General features: G+C 34.4%; 1 protein-coding gene across 8 annotated transcripts in view; it reads left to right on the top strand.

Annotated features, from left to right (window-relative positions):
• Nucleotides 1–23,540, top strand: part of LOC110817357 (Glycine cleavage T-protein family) — a 33,627-nt gene extending 10,087 nt beyond the window's left edge. Inside the window, exons 3-13 of one of the 8 annotated variants that reach the window (XR_015817142.1) lie at nucleotides 3,092–3,646; nucleotides 8,310–8,343; nucleotides 8,709–8,782; nucleotides 8,891–8,956; nucleotides 9,051–9,115; nucleotides 13,463–13,550; nucleotides 13,647–13,712; nucleotides 14,196–14,371; nucleotides 22,045–22,128; nucleotides 22,198–22,325; nucleotides 23,124–23,540. Coding sequence is in view for 7 of the 8 variants with exons in the window: in XM_088213641.1 (XP_088069767.1) it covers nucleotides 3,092–3,646; nucleotides 8,310–8,343; nucleotides 8,709–8,782; nucleotides 8,891–8,956; nucleotides 9,051–9,115; nucleotides 13,463–13,550; nucleotides 13,647–13,712; nucleotides 14,196–14,361; nucleotides 22,045–22,128; nucleotides 22,198–22,325; nucleotides 23,121–23,315 (1,521 nt within the window). In the remaining variant the exon portion in view is untranslated. Of the gene's footprint in view, nucleotides 1–3,091; nucleotides 3,647–8,309; nucleotides 8,344–8,708; nucleotides 8,788–8,890; nucleotides 8,957–9,050; nucleotides 9,116–13,462; nucleotides 13,551–13,646; nucleotides 13,713–14,195; nucleotides 14,372–22,044; nucleotides 22,129–22,197; nucleotides 22,326–23,120 lie in introns of all 8 variants that reach the window. The other 7 variants (XM_088213641.1, XM_088213642.1, XM_088213643.1 and 4 more) reach the window with 7 other exon arrangements.
• The last annotated feature ends 893 nt before the right edge of the window (nucleotides 23,541–24,433 follow it).

Genomic DNA, 24,433 nt, shown 5'->3' with positions numbered 1-24,433 from the left:
TTTCTCAGTTAGTTAGTTCACCTAACTGCATAACCCTCATCTGTTTATTTATTTACAATAAATGTCTCAATCGTGTTTTCTTAATGTACATATTGCCTATTTACATGACTTACTGTTGATTTGTAAATATTAGATATTGATGTGTAACTGCTAATTGATGAATGGTGTGAATTTATGTATGAAAGACTTACTAAGTATCTTGGAAAAAGGTAGACGGACTCGATATATAGGAAAAACCCTACCGTGAACGTTACTTCAGTCAAACAGGGCTGAGAAGTCCCATACCAGAAGAGTTTGGGAGATATAGTTCACTCTCATACCGGATGGGTTATCGAGGCGATGGTATGTTTAGCGCCCATTAGCAGACAGGGTATGGGGACGGCCGGTTAATTTAAAAAATTCGATATAGGGTTCACGCGTAAGGGGACATCCCTATGTACCCTTAGAGGTACCAGTAAGCAGGTAAAAAGGAAAGTTGTTGTTCTTACTCATTTGTATATAAAATCATAATGTTATTTGAGCTATTGTCCTTATAAGTTGATTTTAAAAACTCGTAACGGTAAGTATAGAATAAAGATTTTATGTTAAATGAATTTATTTAAGAAATCAAATGGTTTTATTAGTTGTTTTTATAATTTTTACCAACTTTCGATTTTCCATTTCAGTGATTAGTGTGATATTTTTACTAAATTAATGTAGATCATCCCCCTATTTAATCATTTCAGATTAAAAAGACCAAAATTCAAATTCTGAACAGTAAGAGAGTTGCGAGTAAAGGTTACCTCCCGGACCCCATCAAACTTACTAATGGAGGTTAACCCTATAAGGTTTTAGTTTTATTTATATTTCTATTATTTTAACTCTTTTTAGGGACATTTTCCTAGACCTATTGAGCATCTCAAATTACTGTGTAAAAAATGTAAACCCTAATTATTATTTGTTTTTGTTATTTTAATATATATTCTTTTCCTTAAAGTTTCGAGCCTTTACATTGGGAGTAGGAGGGAAAAGATGAGTGTTTCTCACTTATTTTTCGCGGATGATGCCTTAATTTTTTGTAAACCAAATGTTAATGTCATTCTCCACTTGAAATGCATCTTACTATGCTTTCAAATGGTCTCCGGTATAAGAATCAACTTGAAAAAGACGGAAATGGTGAGGATTGGTGATAAAAGAGATGAAACTAGTTTGGCCATAGTTTTGGACTGCAAAGTCAGTAATCTTCCTATAAAGTATCTTGGTCTTCCACTTAGGGCAAAATATAAAGATGTGAGAACGTGGGAGCCTATTATTGAGATGTTTAATAGGAGGTTGGCGGGATGGAAGAGGAATTTTCTATCTAAAGCAGGGAGACTCACGTTGATTAAAAGTATACTTGTTAACTTACCAATCTACTATCTCTCCATATCAATAATTCTGGCTAACATTGCAAAAAAACTTAAAAACATTCAATGTAAATTCCTTTGAGGTGATGGAGATGGTAATAAAAAATATCATTTGGTTAGGTGGGAGAAGGTCAAAAAACCAGTTTTGGAGGGTGGGCTTAGCTTAAAGTCAATTGTGGACTTAAATCGTGCTTTCCATGGGAAATGGTTTTGGAGATATCTTGGGGAGGGATGGAAAATGTGGTGGAAGGTGGTGCATGCTAGATGGGGTGATTGGGAGAGGGAGAAGGGGAGAAGGGGCAAATTTAAACCGTACGGGCTGAGGCTTTGGAGGAAGATTAGGGATGACAGCCACTGCATTAAGGGTTGTGTGGGTTGGCAGGCGGCAGGGGTGATGGGCAAAGGTTTTAGCAAGACGAATGGATGAAGAATTTCATATTGCAGGACAGATTAAAAGAATTTTTGACATTGCTTGCAATAAGGATGCAAAGGTGGAGGAGATGTATGTGATTGTAGGGGTGGGAAGGGTGTGGGATGTGAAGGTTAAAGAGAAGACTGCATGATTGGGAAATTGATGAGTATAACAACCTGCTTTTGTCCCTGAATGACATGAAATGGAATAAAAAAAATGATAAAAGAATATGGAAGCTAGATGAGAAGAAAGGGTTCTTGGTGAAATCATTGTATAATTATTTAACTAAGAATGATAACAGTTGTAGCATGTCAGCTCCTTATAAGCAAATTTGGAAGTTTAAAGTCCCACCTAGAATGGCCTTTTTTGCATAGGAAACGGCAAATGAATATATTCTGACTTTGGACATGCTAAAAACGAAGAGGAATGTGTTTGTTAATAGATGGTACTTATGTTATGCGGCTAAGGAATCGTGCAACCATTTATGATTATTTTGCCCTGTGACATACAATATATTGACCTCTGTTTTTGGGCTGGTTAAATTGGGTTATGGCTGGTAATGTGAGTAATGAATTGTGGGCATGGGTGTGCTTTTGTAAAAAGAAACATCATTTATTCCTTATTTCACTTATTATATTTTGGATGGTCTGAAAGGAAAGAAATAGGAGAGCTTTTGAGAGTATAAAAACTAATTTTATAAAAATTAGAGATAAATGTATTCATATTTTTGGCTTTATTTTGTTGAGTCATAACATCAAAGATTTGGTTGACTTTGGTGTTGTCATAAACCACTTGATTGACATGTAAGTAATTTTTATTCGGGGGGTACTCCTTTGATACCTTATGCATAATAATACTTTCTTTTTATTTCAAAAAAGTGGTCTTATTGGATGCTAATCTAAACGTTTAATGCTACTTTTGGCATGTGTATGTTCTCAATTTATTTTGTGTCTTAAGATATCCTAATTAATTTAATTTGTGTCACACTGATTTGCTTCCTGGGAAGTATTCAATGTCTAGTTCAGCTAGTTTGTTTTGGTTGTGGAATCCCATTTGAGAGATATTAGAATATTATAAAATATTCTCTATACATAATAATATGATTATCTTTCTAAATATGTAAGCTTAATTAGGAAGAAAATAATTAGGGTAATTTATATTGGTTATAATATATGAATCCGTATACATGTATACATATATTCCTATTTTTCATTTCAATAAGAACACAAGAATTATTCAGTATGTTTCTTCCCTAATCCATTACATGATATTAAAGCTAGGGTTAGGGTTTTAGGAGTCAAATCATATCAGACCAAAAGAATGGTTGAACAACCCATTCCTGGCGCCGGAGAAAGACAACCACCGATCTAAGGCCAGTTCGGAGTGCGGCCAACATGGTGGTGTACGCGGGAGAAGCCAAAGAAGTGGTTCGCGCGGCGGTTTGAGGCTGTGTGCGGCAAGATTGCCAGAGGAGAGCATTTTCGTGCATTATGGGTTCCCATTTGAGGATGGAAGCAACAGAGGAGTTAGGTCGGCTGGTTCTATGCACGAAACCAGAAGGCCGAAGAGGGAAAAGGCGCGGCGGAGCAAATCGGGCAATAGCAAGCGATTCTTCGCTCTCCAGCGCGATTTGGGGTGTTTTTGCGAGCACCATTCCGGATTAGGGCTGGCACTGAAGTTCTGTGGTGATTTCTGGCCGAAAGGAGTTTGTTTGGTGGTTTTAGGCAACGGTGCTTCTAACTCCGGCTACGACGAGTGGCTCTTCGACTGCGGTGCATGCGGTCGCACAGGTTCTCCGGTGGTTGATAGTGAGGTTCTCGTAGGATTATTGATATCCGTGTGTGAAAAGGTACTCTGTCTTCTCATATTTTCTGGTATATTTGCAGTGTTTTCTGGGTATCTTTGACTATTGTGATTTGGGTATTTTGAGTGGTATTTTTTTATAATTTCTAAATTAAAATGAATGAAAATATTATCTGCTATTACTGTCGTGAATAAGGGCATATAAAGTAGTGCTGTAATAAATTGCAGAATCACAATCGGATAACACAAATTGCTAATATTGTTGCTGCTACTGCTAGTTCATCTTCTAAGAGACTTGTTATGATTTTAGTTTATGAGTATACTAAATTTATTCAGTATCAGGAATTTTTGAATAAATTTTCTACTCTTACTGAATTAGAGAAAAAATATCTTATCTTCTTTTCAAACAGATGGGTGATTGATTTTGGTGTTACAGATTACATGACAGGTAATCCTAATAATTTTTATAGTTTTCAACCATATAAAACATATTTTCCTATAACTATTGCTAATGGGTCGACATATATTATTGTGGGTTCGAGGACCACAAAACAAATGTCATCTATTATTTTGTCATCTGTATTAAATCTACCTAAACTTGTTTTCAATCTGATTTCTGTGAGTAAACTTACTAAAAATTTAAATTGTTGTATTACATTTTTTCTTGATTACTGTGTTCTTCAAGATCTTATGAGGAAATAAATTATTGGTAAAAGAAATATGTCAGATGGTATTTACATTCTTGATCCTTGGCTACCTTGATCAGTTGTCTGCTCTAATATTATCTCTCCATTTGAAGCACATTATCAATTGAGACATCGATCTCTACATGTGTTGACAAAGTTATGTCTTCACTTTCATAATGTATTTTCACTAGATTGTGAGTCATGTCAGTTTGCAAAACATCACCGTAGTCCATCAGGTTCAAGGGTCAATAGACAAGCTGAATCTGCTTTTGAGTTAGTTCATTATGATGTTTGGGGCCCCTGCCCTGTTACTTCCAAAACTGGGTTCAAGTATTTCATTATTTTTGTCGATGATTTTTCTCGCATGACTTAAATATATTTTATGAGAAATCGTTCAGAAGTATTTTCTCACTTTTGTGGTTTCTGTACTGAAATCAAGACACAATTCAATGTTTTTGTGCATATATTGAGGAGTGATAATGCCAAGTAATATATGTCAAATTCATTTTAGAACTATATGACTCAACACGGGATCCTTCACCAATTCTCGTGTGTTGATACACTATCTCAAAATGGGATTGTTGAGAGAAAGAACAGACATTTACTTAAAACAACTCAAGCCCTCTTGTTCCAAACACAAGTCCCTAAGCAATTTTGAGTTGATACCGTTTCTACAGCTTGTTTCTTGATTAATCGTATGTCATCAACAGTGCTTGATGAGGATGCTCTTTACAGTTTTTTTTTTTTTTTAAATCAATCGTTGTTTTCAGTGCAACTTAAGATATTTGATAGCACTTGTTATATTCGAGATGTGCAACCTACTGTGACAAAATTGGACCCAAAGGCCTTTAAATATGTATTTTTGGAGTATTCTCGCCTCTAGAAAGAATACAGGTGTTACTCTTCGGATCTCAATAAATATTTAGTATCAACTGATATGATTTTTTCAGAAAATATATAGTTCTTCTCCTTATCGTCCAAGTCTACAAGTTTCGAGGCGGATAACAAGTGACTCATTTATAATTTCACACCAGGCGCCTTAGCTGAGCAAACAAATAAAAGTACCCCCTCTAGATGATGTGCCTCTAGCTATACTCGAGCAAGTTGATGATAGCGTTCGTGTGCCTCTAACTCATGTACCACCACCAATTGTTAATGTTTATTTCAGAAGACAACAAACTGATGATAAATGTTCTGCACTAGATCTGTCGTCATATGATTCTATCGCACAGGACCTTGATCTTCCCATTGGTCTTCGTAAAGGTAAACGTTAGTACACCATTCCTACACCAACTTATCCCATTGCTAATTTTATATCATATGACCATCTGTCTCCTTCATCTAATACTTTAATTGTTTTTATAGATTCAACCTCTATACCCAAAATAGTTAAGGAGCCTCTGAATCACTCTGGTTGGCATAATAATGCTATGCTTGAAGAGATATATGCTTTTGATGATAATCATACTTGGGATTTAGTAGATTTACCCAAACGAAAAAATGTTATAGGGTACAAATGGGTATTTGCAATCAAAGTGAATTCAGATGACTCTGTGCCAAGACTTAAAACTCGACTGGAAGCGAAAGCTATGCTCAAACTTATGGGGTGGACTATTCTGATAGATTCTCTCATGTGGCCAAAATCACCTCTATTCGTTTACTCATATCTATTGCAGCCTTCTGAGATTGACCCTTACACCAATTGAATATTAAAAATGCATTTTTTCATAGTGATCTCTTAGAAAAAGTGTATATGCAGCAACCACCTGAGTTTATTACTCAGGGGGAGTATAGAAAAATCTGTCATTTGAACGAATCTTTGTCTAATCTGAAGCAGAGTTCTTATGCGTAGTTTGGTAAGTTTAATGAGGTAGTATGTAAGTTCAAATTAAAGGAGAACAAATGTGATCATTCAATCTTGTATAGACAATAAACCGGCGGTATTATAATTCTTGTTGTTTATGTTGATGATATTGTGATTATAGGAGACGACCATGCAAGAATGTCCTCTCTCAAGTCATTCTTGCATATAAAGTTCAATACCAAATACTTGGAACAGTTAAAATACTTTTAAGGGGTTGAAGTAACAAGAAGTAAGGAAGGGATTCTGTTATTTCAGAGAAAGTATGTACTTGATGTACTTGCAAAAATAAGAAAGTTGGGAGTTAAGTCATGCAATACACTGATGATACCAAATGTACATCTCAGTAAAGATGATGGTGATCCCTTTGATGACCCAGAGCAATACAAGCGACTTGTTGGAAAATTGAGTTACATTATTGTGACTCGTGTAGATATTGCATACCCTATCAGTGTTGTTAACCAGTTTATAGCAGCACCTACAGTCAAATATTCGGAGGCTTTGGAATATATTTTGTTCTACTTAAAAGGTGTTCCGAGACTCAGCATAGTATTTAATAATCAGGGGCATACTCACATTGAATGTTTTACTGATACTGATTGGGCTGGATCTAAGATTGATAGGAGGTCTACTACCGGCTATTGGGTTTTTGTTGGTGGGAATCTCATATCATGAAAAATAAGAAACAAACAGTTGTATCTCGCTTAAGTGCAAAGTCCGAATATAGAGTTATGGCTCAGTTCACTTGTTAAATCTTATGAATACATCATCTGTTAGATGAAGTGGGTTTGAAGCCCACATCTTCTGCAAAACTCTAGTGTGACAATCAGCATGAGTTTCATATTACCTCAAATCCTGTATATCATGAGAGAACTAAGCTTATTGAAGTTAATTGTCACTTCATCCGAAAAAAGATTTAAGAAAACTTTATATCTACTGGTTATGTGAAAACGGGATAACAATTTTGTGATGTATTCACAAAACTTCTTAATGAAATACGGATTGAGTATTTTCGGAATAAGGTAAGCATGATTAATATCTATACTTCAGTTTGAGGGGGAATGTTAAAATATTGTTGAATATTCTCTATAGATAATAATATGATTATTTTTCTAAATATATAAACGTAATTAAGAAGAAAATAATTAGGGTAATTTATGTTGGTTACCATATATAAATCCGTTTACATGTATATATATCGCGACTTTTCATTTCAATAAGAACACAAGAATTATTCAGTATTTTTCATCTCTAACCCATTACAAGAGACATCTGGAATTGTAAATTGAATCCCTTAAAAATTCAATAAATGACTTTATTCATGAAATAAAAGGTTGATGTTCCCATTTGGGAGACAATTGAAATGATTAATATGACTTTAAAATGTGCCTTAGATGAAGTGACTAGTAGGAGATATTGGAGGCTTGATAATTGATGTAGGATAAACAGGGTTGATTTGTCCAATTAGGGATTTGAGGAGAAACAGAAAGAAAAAAAAAACCAAAAATCACACCTAGGTTTTCTTATTGTCACTTTTACAAAGTACTAAGCATCACATTTAAGAATTTGATTGCATGATACAATTACAAATTTAAGAAAATCTCAAAATGTATTTTATTAAATAACTAAAATATGTCTAATAAGTGAAGTTTTAAAGTTATTTACAATGATCTCTTAGTAACTTTTTTTAAATAGTAAATTAATAGATTATGAATACTAATCTTGATACAAAGAAGAAATATTAAAACAAATAGGAAAAGTATTAATAAAAATAAAATTATAAGTTACTAAAACTATAATAATACTCTTAATAATATAATAATAATAGACTCTTAAATAGTTTAGTAGTTTTATATTTAATATAATTATAATTTCTAATCTATTTAAGAAATCTAATTTTAGCCCATTCTGCGTCAACAATATTATCATATGGACTATCTTTTCATAATAAGAGGAAGTGTCTGAAGTGTGATATCTTATTTTCTTAAACTATCTTTTTATAATAGAAGATGAAAACATGTGAAACTCCTTTATGTTAGGAGGGAGTTGCTACAGGTTCTATTGGATGCGATTCAAATCTGTGGCTTATTAATACAGTTCGATACTGCATAGTTTCTTTTGGATTCCGTTCACTGATTCGGCTTTTTTTATCAATGGCTTAGATTGTGGACCTTTCACATTTTGGGAGAATAAGAGGTACCTCTTCTTTGGCTCTCCTCACATGCATCATTTTCAAATTTCTTATAATTTCTTAACGCAAAAAGCAATGCCAGATGTTTTTGCAACAGCAATATTTTCATTCCAGTGACAAGGTTTGACTGTATTCTCCTCTTCTTCTTTCATGGACTTTCTCCATCATTTATCATATGTCTATGTCCCTAACTTATGGAAATTTCATATTGCCTGTCTTCTCTTACAAATCCAAGGTAAATATTAGCTTTTGAATTTCACCCTTGATATTATTAATGATGCTAAATTTAAAAACCATATTCATTGCAATTTGTAGCAAATTTTATAATTTATTTGATGGAGGAAAAATTATTTGTTTCCTTATTGTGAAGTCAGTGGAGATGACCGTATTCAGTTTCTTCACAACCAAAGTACTGGTGACTTTGAATCTCTTCATGAAGGACAGGTGTGGTATGAGGGTTATACTGTCCTGGTTTCTGTTATTGACATGAACTTCTGCCTCAATCTTGGTCATAGATGAAAAATTTGTGAAATTGTTCCTTGAAATCTGTAGGGATGTGACACTGTTTTTGTTACGCCAACGGCAAGGACAATAGACATAGCACATGCATGGGTCATGGTACCCTCTTTTAGCATGTTTGTCATATTATATCTTATGCTTTCACAGCCAATCATGTGACTGCTTAACTTACTACAAAATTTTAAACTCACAGAAAAATGCAATCATGTTGGTGGTCTCACCAACAACCTGTGAGAGCATAGCTGAAATGCTCAAGAAGTACGTGAATCATTTTCACTCCTTTTAGGACTTCACATTGAATTGTGTGTACTATTTTGTTGCATAATATGCTCTTTCTTTTTAAAGCTTTTTGTGCATGCTATTGAATTTCACTTTTAGATGGCATGGCCTGTTTTTCTTTTCTTTTCTTTTCTTTTTTCTTTTTGAGGAAAAACCTTTTTTCAATAATACTTATATCATTTAAATATGCATTTGTTGGCTGTTGAGATCTCCTGTCTATTGCCTGTTAGGGATTTGCTTCCCATTGTTATTTTGTTCGTGTTCTTATTTGATTGTAATCAATATTTATGGCATACCTTATTATTTGCGTCCATGTATAACTAGTTTCTTATTATCTTCTAAAGGAAACTAGTTTCTGATTATGGAAACCAACTTATGAATATCTAGAAACCAATGTAAGTCATGTGTTGAATATAACAAAATATTCTCTCACCTTATTAGCTCGACTTATTGAGTTTTAACATGGTATTAGAGCTTCTGCTTGTAGTTGCTACAAAATCTTGATTTTTATCTTCTCACTTAAACTCGATTGCGACCAAGGTAGTCTAGGGTCTCTACTATATTGAATGATAATTTTTTATTCTTATATTTGTTTATACTACGATACAATATTTAGAGAGTTGGATACCAAATGTGTCCCTGAAAAATAGGAAAAAAATTTATTAAAGAAATATTGTTTTAGGACTTTAGGAAACTTTCTTAGTTATGGGGTTTGAGAATCATATCTAGATCCTATTTCCTCTCCTAAATCTTCTCTTAGTATTTCTATACTCTCTCTCAAGGTAGGCATAGATGTTAATCATGCAAATCTTGGCACTTGAGCCTTCAAAATTCTTTCTCAACAGTACCTTAGCGAGTATGTCAACAATTTTTTGATTGAAAAGAATGTGCACAACATGAATTATCTTGTTGTATCTTCTCCTTTATGAAGTATTTGATCTATCTCAAGATGTTTTATCCTATCATGGTGAACTGAATTCTTTTCAACACAAATTGTGGATAACCTGTTAGACATCACTTTTATTTGAGTAGAATTCTTAATTTGTAATTTCTTAAGTACACGTGAGAGCCACATTTCTTTACATATTCCTAGTGTCACAGCTCTGATTTGACCTCAGTGCTGCTTATAGCTACCACTTTGTTTTTTACTTTGCCATGTCACTAGATTCACCTATACATATGAACAATATCCAAAAGTTGATCTCCTGTCTATAACTAACCCTATCCAGTCAGCATCGATGAAGACTTCTACATCTTTTCTTATGGTTTTTCCAAATAATAGCCCTTTAGCAGGTGCTATTTTAAGTATCATAAGATTTGATTTACAATCCCTAAGTGTTGTTCAATTAGCTATTCATGATACTTATAACATTACTGTAAATCTTATATTCAGGCTAGTGTGTGAGAGATATGTCAGTTTGCCCACTAGTCTTTGATACTTGCCTTATTTACTGGTGATTTTCTCCTTGTCTCCCAAACTTGATATTTGGATCCATTGGGGCCTTGATTTGTTTGCACCGTAACATTCTAGTTTCATTCAGTAAGTCAATTACATATTTCTTTCAAACACTGTGATTCGTTTCTTAGACCAGGCTACTTTTATCCTGGAGAAATGCTCCGAATTCCCCAGATATTTAGTCTCAAATTCCGTGGCAATGATTCTTTTGAGTTTCATAAGTCATTCTTCATTATCCACTGTTAGAACTATATCATCCATATAGACAATAAGTATGACAATTTTCTCTCTGTGTGAATGCTTCACGAACATTGTGTCGTCTGTTTGACACTGTGTATCCAAATATTTTTAGTGTTTTGTTGAATCTGTCAAACCATACTTTGGGAGATTATTTTAATCTATATAAAATTTTGATTAACTTGCTACCTTATCCATATTAGCTTGTGTCTCAGAATCTAGAGGGATATTCATGTATACTTCTTCTATAAGTTATCTATTCAAGAAAGCATTTTTTGCAGTTAGTTGATGAAGTGACCAATCAAGATTTGTTGCTAAGGACAACAGGACCCTGATTGTGTTTAGCTTGACAATTGGGGCACGTCTCCTTGTAGTCAATACCATATGACTGTGTGAACTCTTTTGCAACTAGGGAGCTTGTAACTATCAACATTCTCATCAGCTTTTTATTTCATAGTGAAGACCTACTTATATTGTATTGTTTGTTTCCCTTCTGTTAGTTTGGTGACTTTTGAAGTGCCATTTTTCTTTACAGTCCTCATTTCTTTCGATGAATCTATCTTCAAATCTGAGATTTTTATGGCTTTTTGGATTGTCTTAGGAGTAAGAGTATTATCTAGATTTGCAACGAATGCCTAAAACTAACATGATAACCTTTTATAAGATATAAAATTGTATAATGGATGGCTTTTGCAAGATCTTACACCTTTTCTTTCTTCAGCCTTCTGGTTTCGTGCACAGAGTCGGTCGACCAAGCCCCTCTGTTGCTTCTATCCTCAATGGGAAAGCAAACCGCACAGAAATACACTCCTCCGGCAAACCGGAAGCAAACAGCCTTAGCCGACCGTCCAAGCCACCATTTCGGCTTCTCCCGCGCGCCACTGTGATGGCCGCATTCTGAACTGGCTGTAGATTGCTGGTCAACTTCCTTCGGCACCGGGAATGAGTTGTTTAACTCTTATTTTGATCTGATGAAATTTGACTCCTAAAACCCTAATCTTAACCCTATCTCTGATACCATGTAAATGGATAGAGAAGGAAAAATACTGAATATTTACATATCTTTTATTGAAATGAGAATAGGGATATATATATATATATATGTATTCAGATATGGTAATCAACATAAAACACTATTAATTACACTAACACATTTGGAAAAATAATCATACTATTATGTAAATGGAATATTTTATAATATTCGAACATGAACAAATACCACATCCAAAGACATTTGTTGGGATGGATGACATGGTTCATTTATGTGGATAGGTATCAAACAATCTCTGACTTCGTGTTATAAATTTTACTACTCGAGAAGACATTTTATTGGTAAGGTAAGTGGTACTGAGTATGGCTTTCCCCTAAAAATTGTTCGACACGTTGGTTGAGAATACAAGTAACTCGGTTACCTCAAGGATGTGATGATTCTTTCTTTTAGCTATCCCATTTTGTTGAGGCGTATCAACACAAGGACTTTGGTGTACAATCCCTTGGTCTGTTGAGTAATTTCCAAGAGTCAATTTAAAATATTTTTTGGTATTATCAATCCTAAGGATCTCAAGTTTAGTGTGGAATTGAGTTTAGATCATTTTGTTGAATTTCTTAAATATCTCCCAAACTTCAAATTTTTTTCATCAGATATGTCCAAGTTATTCTAGTGTGATATTAAGTAAATATAGGTATTAGGTGAGGTGAAGGATATATTAGTAATATACCATTCTCTTGTAAGTAATTGTATTTTATTTTACTACTCATACCGAACTATTTATATAGGACCCCATTCTTCTACGTGATCATCTACAAAGAGAACAAACCACCTGGCTCCCATAATGTTTTTCACTCTTGATGGTTCCCATACATGATTGATGTATTAAAGAGAAAGGATTTGGTTCTTTATGTGGTTGACTTCGACAGATATTGCGGTTATGCTTTGCAAATTGGCATATATCATGTTGAAAATTTTTGAACTTTCATTGATGAATAAGAAAGAATAAGCTTTTGTAAATAAGTGAAGTTGGGATGTTTTAATCTATAATTTCGTAACACGATTGCACTGTCATCATAAGAAGTGGAATAAAAAAATTTTGAGAGGGGATGTTCTTGTTTCAGGATTACTAACTTTAGGCTAAGCTATCTTATGTCATTGCTTCTGCTGAAGAAAAAGTAAACCAGGGATAACATCTTTCTTTTTGGCACAGCAAATACCTGAAAGTTTTTTGAAGACAATGATTCCAACTATGTGAAAGACACTGTGAAGTCAAGAAACTGCAAGTTTATTTAACAGTTGCATATGATATAAGAAAAAATAGCATTTGTATAATAAATAAAAACTTCTGCAGGAAGTAGTAAGCATTCCAGTGATCACTACAGAGAACAGTGGTGAAGATGGAGCTGTTTGGTTACTTTCAATTGGTCTCTGGGTTTCATATATGTTCCAAATAGTCATTGTAAAATGCAGTGTTGAAAATACAGCTTAAACCTTGGAGTTGTATTGAGGTCTTGTTTGATACATTCCCATGGGAAAAACCTACTTCTTAATTAATTTAATTGGAAAAGAAAAATTAAAAAAGAGAAAAAAATATTTCAGGCCATTTCGTGATGTCTTCTGGTGTTTGTATATTCTTTTACAGGTACATATTTTTTGCCGACAAGGTAAAGATCAAAGATGTTACCAAGCAAACTTGCTTTTTCAGTTTAGTAGGACCTAGAAGCAATCAAGTAAGAATAATTCGGATACATTGAAAATCTCCTTTCCATTTTTTTTTTTTTGACAATATTAAGTATGAATTAACATTGCTCTTCACTTGCCAACAGGTAATGTCTAACCTGAATCTGCATGATCTTATTGGGCAGCCATTTGGCACACATCGACACTATAGTGTAAGATTGGTGATCTATTGTATTCTTTAAACGGCAAATCTGCACTTCAAGTTTACTCATATATGAAACAATTAGAGTTTATGTAAATTGAAATTCTGAATGTTTTCAACTTACCTGCCTATCTAAATCGAAGGACTACATATATTAGAGAAAGAAGAAATTTCTTGTATCATGCTAAACATAAATGTGCTTTGTGAGGGACACTGCTGGTCATCTGTTTGGCTATCCAGTCTCTTTCTAACCTAAAAACATTTTACTATATACTTATTCTTTAATATAATTCTGGAGCTTGGGACTAAAACATTTGTTAAATGTTTACCTGTCTGCATATAAATGTAATTCTAGTCTTCTGCTCTTGTGGAGTAATAGAGAAATGAATAAATAGAAAATGCAATGTGGTAAAATTACAAAAGTAACGGATTATCTATCATATCTAGTTTTCTTGATCTTGAAATAAAACTACTACTTCGGTTCAATTATTAGGTAAATGGTATGCCGATAACAGTTGGGGTGGGAAATCTCCTTTCTGCAGAAGGTTTCTCAATGTTGATGGCACCTGCTGCTGCTGAATCAGTCTGGAAAATGCTTTTATCTGAAGGAGCAGTTCCAATGGGTTCTATCGCTTGGGAAAAGTTGAGGATTATACAAGGTGGTAACTGGTAAACAAGTAACTGCTTGTTTTGTGATAAATGTCCTGACTTGTTTAGTTGATACCTCCTGATGTTTTTAAACTAATATTTGTTTCTATAAAGGGTAGATACTTCTAGCTCTCAAGTGTTCCAGAATTTGACTGTGTAAAAAGTAGTTCATACTAGTAAATATGATCGATTTCAAGTATGTTATCTTCTCTACTTTGTATCAGGCCACAGACCGGTTGAGAGGAAAGAGTTCTACCAAACATGAAGCTTGTTTATTGGATTGTTGGCCTTGGCAGCCTATAGTTGGATGGGAGCACCTATGATCTCTTAGAGAACTCTTAAGGTTTCCTGAATAATTGTTGACACTATTTATTATTGATAGGTATTTACAGAGAGCATTCCTCCAACAATTTAGGAAGTGATTAAGAGACCTAGCTCAGTCCTACTAATAGAAAGTATAGATAAATAAAATACTATGTTCCAGGAAATTCTAAAGTGAATTTCTAGTACATCACCTAAACTCAAGGGGCCAAGAATTTCTAAACAGAAACAGATGCTGGTATCGACAAGGCTCCTGGGGGCTGTGACTTATCCTCTGCTTTGAGTCTTTCGTGGTCCCTCTTTGGTACACCTGACCCGTAAACCAATTAAGATTTATGTTAGGGTTTTGGTGCGTAGCATCACTCTCCCCCTCTTCAAGATGCTTGTCTGCAAGCACTAGTGTAGACAGCAATTGGTTAGTTCTACTTCATCCTCACAACAGGCATTAACCTGTGAGAAGCCTTCCCACTGGGTCAAAAGTTGTTTCTTTACACACCTTTTAGCCCACTGGTGGGAGACGGCCTAAGGTGTGGGAAGGATTTCCCCCATATAGATAGGAGGCAGGACAGGTTCGGAAATGTCACTTCCATGAAAGGCCTTTAAACAAGAGACATGAAAGATAGGGTGAATTCTAGCTGTTGGTGATAAGTTCAGCTTATAAGCCCTGCTTTGACTTTGTCTAAATTTCAAAAGGCCCATACAACTTAGGTGCCAACTTCCACAACCTTCTGGGTTGAGTGAAAGTTGACAACAGGAATGGAGTTTGGAAATTATCTTGTCCCCAATGTTAATGTTACGTCATTGTGCTTGAGATCATAATGCTTTTCATAGTGGCTTGAGCTTGGAGAAGATGTTCACGTAATTCTTTCACGAATTGGTTCTAGGTTCGCAATTCATAATCCATTGCTTTTAACTTGTCAGGCTAGGGCATTATGAAAGTAGCTGTGGAGGGGTTTCAGCCATGTATCATTTGGAATCGGGTGGTCTTCAAGGTAGAATAATACCTAGTATTATAATGATGCTCAACCCAAGAAAGCCAATCCAACTAGCGCCTTTGTTCGGTCATCAGTGAAACATTACAAGTAAATTTCAATCATGCAGTTGTCGTCTTTCTTTTGACTATTCGGTTAAGGGTGATAAGCTTTACTAAACAAGAGTTTCTTACCTCTTAGGTTAAGAAGCTCTTGCCAAAAGGCACTTGTGAGAATGATGTCCCGCTCGCTTTTGATAGGCTTTGGCAAACCATGACACTTGAAAATATTATCAAATAAAAGTCAAAGATGGATACCGCGGTATAAGGATGAACTATTAGAAAATAATATTTGTACTAAGAAATTCTGTCAACAATAACCAAGAGAACTATTTTTTCACGGGATGGTGGAAGGCCACTTATTGAATAGGATATTTTCCTATTTTATTATTTAAATTACTTTGTTATTTAATTAGATAATTTAATGTAATTAGAAGTGTATTAGAATAGGAATTTCCTTATTAGTAGAATAGGTATTTTATAAATATTTAGGTGTAACAACCTAAAGGGTGGGAAATAAAATTATTTATTTTTTTCTCCTAAAATTCAACATGGTATCAAAGTCAAATAAAGTTATTTTAGGGTTCTAATTGTAGAATTCTTTCCAAACGCAAAAATAGCAAAATAGACTGAATAGAAATACTCAGATCAGAAGAGAGGGAGATTAGAAGAAAAGAGGCCAAAGCAGAGGAAGAAAGTGAGCAGCCAGCCTCCATTGCAAGTAAAGCCACGCGAAGAGAGAGCCTCAGAATCCGTCTTCTTCAACCGCGTGCAGAGCCGCATTCGCCTCAAGTAAGTTCTTCTTCAGTCGCGTGTAGGGACACATTAACCCCAGGTCTATTCTTCTTCAGCTGCGTGCAAAGACGCGCGAAAAAAACCCGATCAATCCAGCTTCTTCTTCCGCCGTGCGCAGAGCTACACGATCTAGTTCTCTTTCCTCCGCCCACAGAGCCGCGCAAAGTGCCAAGCAACCAGCTTCTTCTTTGCCGCACGCAGAGCCGCTCGACAGGAAGCTTTTCTGGCTGCGATCTCTACTTTGCACAGATCTGCTTGAGCCGAGATGAGACTTGAGCCAAGCCGAGTTCGAGCCCTTTTTTGAGCTGAGTTCGAGCTGTTTTTTAGATGAGTTCGAGCCCTTTTTTAGCTGATTTTGAGCCGATTTCGAGCCCTTTTTTGAGCCGAACCTGAGCCGTTTTTGGGCCAAACCAAGCTGTGCTACTGCTTAACATATTTGATTTTAGTTTGCAACTTGATTTGCAAGTTGGGTATGAAAGACATCCCTGCATCAACTTGGAGGGTGTTGAATAGGATATTTTTCTATTTTATTATTTAAATTACTTTATTATTTAATTAGATAATTTAATGTAATTAGAAGTTTATTAGAATAGAAATTTCTCTATTAGTAAAATAGGTATTCTATAAATATTCAAGTGTAACAATTTAAAATGTGAGAAATAAAATTATTTATTTTTTCTCTTAAAATTCAACACTACTAATGAAATCTATGGACACATCATACCAAATATGGTGAGGAATTGATAGGAGTTGGTGATACCTGGCTTTGTGGCCTTGCTAGTTAGTACAAGTGCAAATAAAGTCTAAGACTTGTTATTTTTGCCCCTTTTAATAAAATTTACCGATTATGCATTGTGGTCTTTTTTTAATACCCTCCATGTCCCACTTGATGGAAGACTAAAATGATAGCCGGAATGAGTTATAATGTTGGTAGAAGCTAGATCCGTTTCTTGTAAAATATCAACCCACATGAAAAGAATATTTTTTTTCCCTCCTAGATGTTGTATACTAATTTATGCAGAATAGGAAGCTTCTAAAATGGGCATATTTCAATAATAAGAGATATGAGACAAAACCAATAAAGGAACATAAATGTTTTTGAAAACTAACTAAAAGGAATAGAAAGATTTAATTTTCTTTCTAAATTTTTGAAAGTTTTACAATAAAGGAAAATGGAAAGCTTTATTTTCTTCTTTTCTAAATTTCCTATTTCCTTAGTTCTTTCTACTTATTTTTCTATTTACTAAACTTTTTACATTTCCTACTTTTGATGTATTTGGTGTTTATAAATAGAATACCTAGTTTGATTATTAGGTAGACTATGGATGATTATAATTCATGTAATGAAATATCACTTTGGTTGTTGAGATCTGAGATCTCCAATTTTTGTTCTTAATAAAATTTTCTCTGAACTTTGTATTAAGCTCTTCTTGTCTTACATCAATTAGTATCAGAGACTAAATTCGATTTGTTCGCAAATGATACGAAATAGAAAGCTTTTAATGTAGGTATATTTCAATAATAAGAGATACGAAACATAACTAATTAAAGAAAATAAATATTTTGAGAAGTTAACTAAAGAAATATAAAATTTAGTTTTTTTTTTTTTTTTTTTAAGTTTTGGAAAGTTTTCCAATAAAAGAAAATCGAAAAATTTATTTTCTTATTTTCTAGATTTTCTATTCTCATACTTCTTTTTATTTAACTTATTTTCCTATTTATTAGATTTTTTAGATTTCTTATTTTTGATGTATTTGATCTCCATAAATAAGGGACCTACTCATTAGGTGGAATATTGATGACTATTATTCATATATTGAAATATTTCTTTGGTTATTAAGATCCGAGATCTTCAAATTTTGTTTTTAATAAAATTTCTCTTAAGCTTTTTATTTGAGCTTTTTTTGTCCTATGTTAGTTGGTATCAGAGTCTAAATTTGATTCATCACATTTATCTAAGTGCTCAAGAGTTCAATTTCCAACATACAACCTCTCTTCTTTCATATACTCCTTGCTTCTCCTTCGTCTTCATAAAACATAGAAAAAAAGAGCTAAACAAAGGAAAAGTAGGCCAACACAATCTTCAGCCACCACCAGGTGGTGGTTGACACCATCTCTTCTGCCACCAATTTCCTTTTGTTGACTTTAAGGGCTCTCGACTGGTTCTTAATATTTTCATACTGGTTCTTGATATTTTCCAATGTATTCTTTCACTTTTAAGGTTAGTTTGATTGAATTTCTTCTACATTCACTTGTTAGCAAGTTGATACTTCAGACAATTTTTTTTGGAGTTAGAAGAATTCTTAATGGATTTAAAACATGAATAGAGTTAATCTGTGTTCTTTTAGTTATATTTTATTTTAGTTACGTTCTATCCAATATATAGTTCAATTACAAATAATGATTTACAATATGCTTTGTAAGCAACGTTTGATCAATATGGATATGCGGAGAAAATTAAAATCAATCAACATTCTACAAAGTTATAAACTTTTGTGACTTATGAATTTTCTGATGCTAGTTAGGCTCGAGATTTTCTTCAAAGATATTGTTAATATGATAGATATTATAAAATGAAAATTTAATATTATTTTCTGATATCTTAAGTAGTGAAAGCAAGTGTACTCCCTACAAGAGACAAGAAGTCACAATAGCAACATGCATCTTTTTATAAAGTTTTGAAGGATATAAAAATAACTATTCGGGATCAAGTGATGAGATTAATATGTACGAAATGAAGATAAAATTACATAAAGAAAATCTTGAATCTTCAGCTAGACAAGAGCCTAACATATTTGAAACTTCGATAGAACATGAACAAGAAGAAGGATGAGAAGGTGAGTGAATGAGTGGCACGCAAAATCTTATAGAAGTGTTACAACCTAATAATTAAGAATTAATTAATGATAATGAAGATATGCGCACGAGTGAGTTATTTGAGATAGTAGAAAAACTTGTGAATTAAGTTGTTGTTCCTGTTGATCAAGTTGAGTTTTTTAGCAATGGATCTCTCAATTTAATAGTTAGCAATGATGTTCTTGAGGTTGAAAAGGACGATGTTCTTGTTGATTTTAAGACTAAAAAGGCTTTATATGAAGATACTACTCCACATTGTTTGGTCCTAACAGTAACAAGGAAAGAACTACTATTCCTTTTATGGATTTTTTTTGGATAAGAGAAGAAATATTATTAGTGATGGGAAAGAGCAATAAAAGCACAATAAAGGAGAATAAGATCCTCTGCATGATGCTAAATAAAAAAGTAGAAAATAAAGAATTGCAAACAAACAATGGTCTAACTGTTAGGGGTAAAAACTTTCCAGTTGTGGTGGAGATAAGTGATGCTTGTGGTAGAATTTAGCCGTTTGCCTTAACCCATAATTGATGCCAAAACGGTGGCCCTTTCCCACAACTCTTTGGAAGAAGCAACCCAATCATTGAAAATCTTACTGTTCGTAGAAAGCCAAATGCACCATAACCCTGCATAAAGAGCCCCTCTCCAGAGTGCTATAGCCCCCTGAATCACCCCCTCTCCTTTGATATGACAGCTCATGGAAATTTCAACAGTGGGAAGGGTCACCCAATAGATGCCGAAAATCCTTACCAACTTTGTCAAAGACCTCCAAGATGTGTCACAAGGTAAGAATAAGTGTGAGCGCGTCTTTCCCCCTCCGGAGCACATCATACATATATCTAGAGACAAACTGAGGTGAGGTTGGCGAACTTGGAGCATATCATACATGTTTGATTTATGATGGATGGTGGTCCATGAGACAACCTTGACTTTGCAAGCAGCAGGAGATTTCCAAAACACTTTGGCGTTGGAAAGTGGGTTTTGGTTTGATCTTGAAATGAGGTGTTTGAAGAAGGATTTACATGAGTATTTGCGTAAGGTCCTAAGGTCCAAGTTATAGTATCAGGAAGGAATGTTATTTGGATAGACTCCAAGAGGATCAAGGGGTCTAACATTTCAGAAGCCTTCCTGTCATAAAGGTCACGACTAGGGTGAAAATTCCAGATTGTATTCCCCTGTATGCTTGAAATAAAATGTGAGATAGGAGTGTCGTGTCTTGTGGACAAACCATAAGTATGTGGAAATTTAGTTTTTAACGGCTGATCTCCAAACCAAGTATCCTCCCAGAAATTGGCTCTACAGCCATCTCCTAAGCGGATACGAGCAAGATGGCAATATTGAGGATAGGCTTGGAAGTGGCTTTCCAAGGACTGTGGTGAGACTTGGTTGCATATGTGATCATTTCCTGCTCATTCCATCTGCACCCATAAATGTTTTTGGTCACCTTGTGCTACAAAGAGTTTGGCTCCTGAAGGAAGCACCAGAACCACTTAGCTAATATTGATAGATTCTTGAAGAGATTTCCTAAACCTAATCCATCAAACTCCCTGCATAGGCAACATGGATCCAATTGGCCAAATGATCCATTTTATCCTCCCCCTCCCTGGTCCATAAAAATTGCCTCATGGAACTCTCTATCTTTGTAGTTACTCCTACCAAGATCCTGAAGAGGGATTAGAAATGTAACAGGATGCTAGACACACATGCGTTAATCGGGATTACCCTTCTCCAAATTGAAAGAAGTCACCCCTTCTGACTCTCAAGGCGTTTTGTCACTTTCAGCTCTCCCCACTCCTAAAAAGTCTGGGCACTAGCGTTATCCACTAAAGGAACACCTAAATAAGTGATGGGCCAATCAAGTCTAGTACATCCAATGGATCTCACTAGATAATCAAGTATCTCTCCCTCTACATTGACCCCAGCTAGCCCACTCTTTGCCAAGTTAATCTTTAGCTCGAAAATATGCTCAAACACTTGGATGATGGTTTAAGTATTCCCGATGGATTTGTTATCATCTTGTAAGAATAATATTGTAGCATCTACGGATTGTAAATGGGAGACCTCTATCCTATCTACGCCAACCTTTAGTCCTCTCACTGAATATCTTTCTATGGCCTTTGTTAGCATTCTGTTTAGAACATTCACTACCAAACTGAAAAGGAAAAGAGATAGAGGATCTACTTGTCTTAAACCCCTCAAAACCTGAACTATTCGTGGGGTTTTCCATTAACAATGACCACAAATGATACCGATTGCAACCTCTAATCCATCTTCGCCATAGGTTCCATCTCACTCTAATGCATAGGTTCCATCTCACTCTAAGAAAATTGTAATGTAAGTTTCCTGTGAAATCCAACATCTTTGAGACCTTATTGCAAGGGGCAAAGATGTCCTAAGCAGAAGCAGATGTTGATGTCAACAGGACTCCTGGAGGCTATGACTTATCCTCTGTGTTGACATTCTGCCAATCCCTCTTTAGGACACCTCACTGTTAGTCGGTTACAGCTTATATTAGGGTTTGGCGCTTTTGGTGCATAATAGAAGTATCCCTAAAAGTTTTGATAAATTCTTTAATAATTGTTTTTTCATAATAAGAAATGGCACAGGTCTGTCGCATTACATTTTCCATTGCCTGGCTATTTGGTTTATATGTTGCATTAATTTCTAGGCCTTCTTAGGAAATAAATTTTTGCAGGAAGGCCAGCTCCCGGAAAGGAGCTCACCAGTGAGTTCAATGTTTTGGAGGCTGGTCTCTGGAATTCCATTTGTTTGAACAAAGGTAATCACCTAGAATTAAGCTCTGCATAGAAAGATATATAGAAGATTGATTTTATTTCAAACTTCTCAGGGTGTTACAAGGGACAAGAGACAATAGCAAGACTCATAACATACGATGGAATTAAACAGAGATTATGGGGACTCTCTTTGTCTGGACCTGCAGAACATGGAAGTGCTATTACAGTTGATGAGAAAAAGGTATAAATGTACTTTCCTCTTTCATAGTTGATGTTTGATATCGAAAGAGAATAAGAATATTCTTCATATATTCTGTTAAGAGGATAACTAATTTCTTTTAACATGATAAGACATGTAACAATATTTTTGTTAATTCTTCTATATGTTATCAGGGTAATAAATCCTAGGATTTTGAGGTTTTGTTGGTACTTAGCAAGTGTCCTTAGTGCTTTGCATCTCTTACCTGTTTTGGTTCATCCTCTCACTTAATCGTCCACAATAAAGAAGAAAAAAACTTAGAATTCCAGATTTTCTTCATATGAAAAGAGCCCAGTTCTTTTATGTTTTACCCTTAAATTCCTAAGGGAAAAACTATTTCAATACTAAAAAAATATCATAAAATCAGCATGGACTTATCCAGTTACAAGTGATTTTCTGGTGATTAGCTTGAGATTTTCAGTTGCTTTCAGTTTTTCTTTTTTCTTTTTTTTTTTTTTTTGGCAATAATAGCTGTGTTAGGATTCAAGTTGAGGGGAAGTTTTAGAGAAGAAGAATATTTTCAGTAAGGTTTGTTAGAGGGTGGTTGCTATATATTTAGTTTCCTATTGTCATCTTCATTGTTTCCCTCATCCTTGTCATTTGTATCCTCATTAACTTATCTATTAATTCTTTAAAATAATAACAAGAGCACTTTCAGAATAGTTTAATATCTACTATTTCTTTAACATAATAAGAGTCAATACCTTAATATTTTAATTAGTCTTGCACGTTTAATGAGTTAACCAATCTCCTCTCTTGCAATTTCATGAATTTTAGCAGGTAGGAAAATTGACAAGCTATACACCTGGAAGAAGAAAAAAGGAGCATTTTGGTTTAGGCTACATCAAGAGGCGAGCTGCTTCAATTGGAGATACTGTACTTATTGGAGACAACATTGTTGGAAGGGTAGTAGAAGTTCCTTTCCTTGCAAGACAACACCCTCCATCAAAAGATCCCAAGCCGAGTCCTTGACTTGAAGGTAAAATGAAAATGGTAAAGCAAAAAGTCTATTTTCAATTAAAGCAAAAAATACTGTAAGTCTGATTGTTTAGTTCAAACTAATATAAATATCATAGAAATAAAACTAAAAGTGATACCGAACTGGTGTGGAAGTAAAGGTGGATAATTTACTTTATATATTAGCAGCTACATCAATTTTTTTTTTTTTTATATAAAAATCATTGTACATTTAGCTTTTCTTTTTTCTTAATTATCCTTTCCAACATTTAAAAAAGAATAAAAGAAATTATTGTTGTTCATGGGCACATTAGCCCATCCTAAACCCAAACAATCAGCCGGTCCCTTATTTCTAAGTGGGTTAGAGAATTTCATCAACTTAGTACATTTTTTTAGCCACGATGTGTATGAATACATCTTTCTTTCTGCAAAATGCATACTCGGAATAGCTGATTAGAGAATTTCATCAACTTGGTATATTTTTTGAGCCACGATGTGAATGAATACATCTTTCAAATTTAATTAGAATACTAGAATTTTTGCAAAATGTGGACTCGGGATAGCTGGCTAGAGAATTTTGCCTATTCAGTATAATTTTTGAGCCAAGATGTGAATAGATCTCTTAAATTTAATTGGAAGACTAGAATTTCTGTCTCGGAATAGTATCTTAATCAGATACTTATTTTGGGTGCTTTGATTTTCTTGTTTCTCATAGTAATGGGCTTGTTTACCTTGTGGTCAAATGACATTGTTATAAGTATGCATATACACCAAAACCTCACTTCCATCAACAACAAATCTCTTAGTGCCTTACCAACCAAGGGTGAGCAACAACCACATGAACAGGGTGATATTACAAACGAAAATTAGTGAAGAAAAAGGAAAAAAAAAAAAAAAAAAAAAAAAAAGCAAATATGATCGGGAAAAAAATTGGGAAACAAATCCCTCACTGCCTTTCGAACATTTCATGTTGTACAAAAAACAGTTCAATCAAAGGAACTTCAGTTATAATTATAATAATAATAATAACAATGCTGATTAAACTTTTTTGTTTCTCAACTCCAAATCCTTGGAGGTCATATTTTCAGGGGTTTTGTCTTGTAGCTTCTATGGTAGTACATTAGAAGAAAAAG

The sequence above is a fragment of the Carica papaya genome, chromosome 2 (assembly GCF_054855325.1).
Source record: "Carica papaya isolate Zhongbai chromosome 2, ASM5485532v1, whole genome shotgun sequence".
In the NCBI taxonomy this organism is placed as follows: Eukaryota; Viridiplantae; Streptophyta; class Magnoliopsida; order Brassicales; family Caricaceae; genus Carica; species Carica papaya.
The sequence above is the reverse complement of the archived record's forward strand: the minus strand, read 5'-3'. Positions and strand labels throughout refer to the sequence as shown.